Here is a 5,174-nt window from a genome sequence, read left to right on the forward strand (position 1 = left end):
TTTATCTAAAAAAGAATTGCAATCGCATTTGTATTTAATTATTGATGACATTATGTTGAATAGCAATTTAAATGAATTGCACAGGTAATTATTTTAAATAGTAAAAACTGTAAATGATAGATAATTTAATTTTTGTACAACACTCATTTAGGAATATGTAAGATAACATATAATTAACTTAATAGACAATTGTTAATTATTACTTGTTTTGACAGAGAAAAAAATATTTGAAAACTTTGTTACGATTTTACCAAGCCTATTCCTGAAACCGAGCATAGATGACGTCATAATTCATATGATCAGTCAAATAGTTTTATATTTAATGAATGGATCCGGGAAGAATTGATAGCTAAACATGAGTCTATTATCGGTAAGTTATATAGTCTTCGAATGAATTGTGATAGAGACACGGTAGTGTCTGGGCTTCAATATAATCAAACCATTTTTTCTCTGTAGTATTTCACATCTTTTTGCTTATTTAAATGATGAAATTGATTGGTCCGTGTTACTGATTTATCAATGATTAATTTTATATCCAATCTCTGATTAGTTTTCATGATATAATTTATATGATGTGTTTGGACGACTATGAGATTGGTAAAATTTATTTTATTTTTTAGATTAAAAAAATCTACACAAGAAAGAGCATTTTGTAAGAAAATTGATATAACCTAACTCGTGGAAAGGAATGAATCATTAAAAAAAATGGTTAATATAAATCGGTCCCGAATTTCAAAGAAAACATCCATAAAGATCTGAGAGAATTTCGAGGTAAGTCTTTAATATTAACAACCAAGAGACAGTAGTGTCTGGGCTTTAATATACTCAAACCGTAAATTTTTTTTTCTGTTGTATTTCACATCCTTTTGCTTATTTAAATGATGAAATTGATTGGTCCGTGTTACTGATTTATCAATGATTTTATATCCAATCTCTGACTAACTTTCATGATATAATTTATATGATGTGTTGGACGACTATGAGATCGGTAAAATTTATTTTATTTTTTAGATTAAAAAAATCTACACAAGAAAGAGCATTTTGAGAAAATTAATACAATCTCGTGGAAAGGAATCATTAAAAAAAAATGATATAATATAAATCGGTTCTGAATTTCAAAGAAAACATCCACAAAGATCTGAGAGAGTTTCAGGGTAAGTGTTTAATATTAACAATCAGAAGACAATGTCTCGGCTTTAATATACCTGGACCATGAATTTTTCTCTCTGTAATATTTTGCATTCTTTTGCTTTAAATGATGAAATTAATTGGTCCGTGTTACTGATTTATCAGTGATTAATTTTATAACCAATCTCTGACTAACTTTTCATATATCATTGATATAATTTATATGTTGTGTTAGATGACTATGAGATCAGTAAAATGTATTTTATTTTTTAGATTATTAAAAAATCTGCATAAAAGAGTATTTTTAAGGAAAGTTGGCATAACCTGACCTGCAGAAAGGAATAAACTAATTATGTATAAAAAAATAACTGAAATAAACCATTTTCTAAAAATAGCCAATATAAATCGATCCCGAATTCCAAAAGAAAATATTCACGAAGACAGTTTCTAAGTAAGTATTTAATATTACAATTCTACATCTTATACGATATTTATGTAGTTTTCATGTTTAGATTTTTTTTTATTATGATGATATTATGGTCCGTGTTTCTGAATGACAGTGATTATTACCATTTAACTGATTCCTTGTTATAAATTTTTATCTTGTATGATTCATGAAACACAGTTCACTGAGAAAGAAATAATATGATTGCAGGAAAGAAAAATGCATGCAGAATGAAGAAATATTGAATCCATTGATTCTCTCAATTTTATTTGAAAAGAAATAGCATGAAAGGACTTTTTTCTGTGTTAATATGTAAATATATTGTATTTCCATTAATATTAACATTTCAATACTAAATTTAGTACTATATTAATACTATTGTAGTTTAAAAAAATTAAATTTTTAAATTTAAATACTAAATTCTGTATTAAATACTTTTTATCATTAAATATTAATTTATTTAAAAGTTTAAATTTGAAATATATTTCTAATGAAACTAAATTAATATTGTTTTAATTTTTTGAAATTTAATATTTCTTAATCATGATGATATTAATGGTCCATGTTTCTGAGTTGACAATGATTATAACTTGTGTTACAAATTTTTATTCTCTGTAGTTTTTTAATCATATGATTTTTTAATCATATGATTTTTAACAAAGAATTGTATTACAGGACAGTAAGCTGCTCCAAAAATAACGTTGCCAAATCTATCTCAGTTATCGTGCGTAAATATCTGCAATGCGTTTTTATATATATATCTCTTGTTTTGTAGCGTGTATTATCAATTGTAGTTTTATTACTGAATACAGTTGAATCTATGTATGTATGTATGTATGTTTCTTTAACTTCTGTGTGGAATATAACACTTTTAATGAGATTTCAATAATAGATTTTTTCCGGAATTAGCGTAATGTCCAGCTCGCAACCTAAGGGATCCATACATAATACATATATCCACTGATTAAATTTACAGTTTAAGGATGATATTTTATTTGTACGTTTTTGTCGTACAAATTTTTCAAGCCTGTTAATTAGCTATGGAATAGAGAACCTCTCTGTTCTGTCGTATGACAAAAACGCACAAATGAAATAGCACCCTAACGCCGGATCCGAACGGCGCTGGTGATCCTGAAACCCGGTGGAGTTATTTTTTTACTCCTTATGGAGGTATTCTAGTCTAGAAGCCAAATTTTTATGCTATATTTGTAACCAATGACTGCGTTCAGCAGTGTTTTTTTTTTTGCAACTATTGGAAGTTTTCTTTGCTGAAATAGAACTATTCCTTTATATCTAAAAGTATAATCTAATTAGAAAAAAACTTCCAATAGTTGCAAAGTAAACATTTTATTGAACATAACCAATTGCACCAAGCAGCAAGTCTTGATCACATCTAAAATATAAATTGTTATACGTATATTCATTATAAAATGTATATGTATGTTAATTATAAAAATCATATAATTATATGTAAGCTATACAACAATTTCATCTACTTTTATATGGAGAAATATTAAAAATATGTAATTATGTTTGTGTTATTGTAAATTATATATTATAAAATTATAGTTATATCTCTTTTTATTTTGATTCCAACATGAAATATGCAATATTACTTGAGTTGCATACGCAAAATATTAATATGAATGTAAGGTGATTTCTTTCACCTGAGATTTGCGTTACTTGAAATCTCCCAAAAAAGAGAAAGTGAGTGCAAAAAGTATCATCAATGCAAACAGATCTGTGGCAAGGACTGTAATACAAGTTTCTTTCATTTATAAATTTTTATTTCAATTTGTATTTCACATAATTTCACATATAATTATGCTTGAGATAATTTTTTTTATTTGAAAATTATCTTTTCGTAGATAACAGATCTTGATGAAGCATGTGTAAAAGAAGAAAGTAGATGATGAATGACTTTAATGGCTATAGGTCTGTTCACGTTGTTTGAAATCCTCAAAATGTTTACACTTAAAATGGTATAAATATACATTCAGGCCTTGAAGAGAGAGAGAGAGAGAGAGAGAGAGAGAGAGAGAGAGAGAGAGAGAGAAGAAATGAAGATACTGAGTAGAACAAAAGTACAACGCGACCGTATTTATTTTCTTTCTCTCTCTCACTCACTCGCTCATACACAACATACGAAAGGAGGGATATAAGGATGCAAAGCATCCAATCAGATAGCATTATTTTCTTTCTTTATTTGTCTCTAGGGATCAATTATGTATTTCAAAACGAGGAAAAAATTACAAAAATAAGTAAATTTACTAGATATTGATCAATAAAATTATAATTTGTTCATTTTGTAATTTTTATCTCGTTTTAAAATACACAATCGACAGAATCGACTCTCTGACAATCTGACTTCGCCATAGGAGCAGTGTGGACAAGTCCGGACTTCAGAGCAGCGCAATCGGTCGATTTTAATTGTCGTATAGCGTGCTTACATTCTATTACATTATACGGGTTGATTACTCGTGCATTGTAACGCATTGTTGCGTTTGTAAATTTTGTCGGCATATTGGGAAATATGGTACCTCTCGGCCCATCGCCGGGACATCAAACGTCCGTAAATAATTCTTCCAGCGCGACCGCCAGCGGGACGAAAAATGCGATAGTGGTAAAGTATACAATGCATGCGTATTTGAATTTACATATGGTAAAGGGTATGTACAGGTTAAACACGTCAATACGCCGGTTCGGCTAATTGAGGTATGGATGTTAAACGAGGTAATACGAAGTAAACGACTAGATTATTCTTTGATAAAGTTCTCGATACAGATATCAGGCAAAAATTTAAGATGGCTGAATTTACATTCAAGTTACGAATGAAATATATTACGAACAAAATTTTGTTAAACTTGTTTTTCGCTGATCTGTATACACATGTTACAAAAACTCGAGATAAACAAAATAAAACTTCTATAGGTATTCCATTTAGCTCTTGTAATTCTATTCTATCAAACAAGGTTATTTTTCTTTTTATCTTCAAGCCAACAAGCCATTTCAATGTATTTTTCAGATTTATAAAAATTATTTACAGTCAAATATGAGATCTAATTTGATGATTGAACACTTTTGAAATTTAAAGTGATGTGAAGTAGATATATTTGATATTTGATGAAAATGAGAAAGAAAATTAGTGCAGTCTAGTACAGGAATAAAAATAAATTTAGGGGCTATGTTTACATCGTGTGCTAGTCTGCGACCTATATAGTAGGTGTTTTTGTTTAACTTACAAGATAAACAAGGACACTTATTGTATAGCATTGACTGTTAGACAAATGTTACTTTACAGTGTTGTTACAATGTTATTGTTTTTGTATGAAAATAAAATGAATAAAGGAGTGACATATTTGCATCTTTGATTTTTCATTTACAGAAATCAAATTATACATTGAAATATACCTTGGCGGGTCATACTAAGGCAGTATCTTCTGTCAAATTTAGTCCCAATGGAGAATGGTTGGCCAGTTCAGGTAACTATGGATATTTAGAGATTAGTGCCTCTATTCTCAATCTCTTAACGACAATTTATTATTATTACATTGTTGGGCAGCTTTTTTACTATATATATATATATATATATATATATAAT

The 5,174-nt window shown here is 28.4% G+C and overlaps 1 protein-coding gene across 2 annotated transcripts in view; it reads left to right on the top strand.

Moving 5' to 3' along the window:
- Positions 1-4,106: 4,106 nt before the first annotated feature.
- Positions 4,107-5,174, top strand: part of LOC105619088 (protein will die slowly) — a 3,517-nt gene continuing 2,449 nt past the window's right edge. Inside the window, exons 1-2 of one of the 2 annotated variants that reach the window (XM_012200619.1) lie at positions 4,107-4,196; positions 4,959-5,055. In XM_012200619.1, coding sequence (XP_012056009.1) covers positions 4,107-4,196; positions 4,959-5,055 — 187 coding nt within the window. The remainder of the gene's footprint in view (positions 4,197-4,958; positions 5,056-5,174) is intronic. The other variant, XM_012200620.1, reaches the window with a different exon arrangement.

The sequence above is a fragment of the Atta cephalotes genome, assembly GCF_000143395.1.
Source record: "Atta cephalotes unplaced genomic scaffold scaffold00019, whole genome shotgun sequence".
Lineage (NCBI taxonomy): Eukaryota > Metazoa > Arthropoda > Insecta > Hymenoptera > Formicidae > Atta > Atta cephalotes.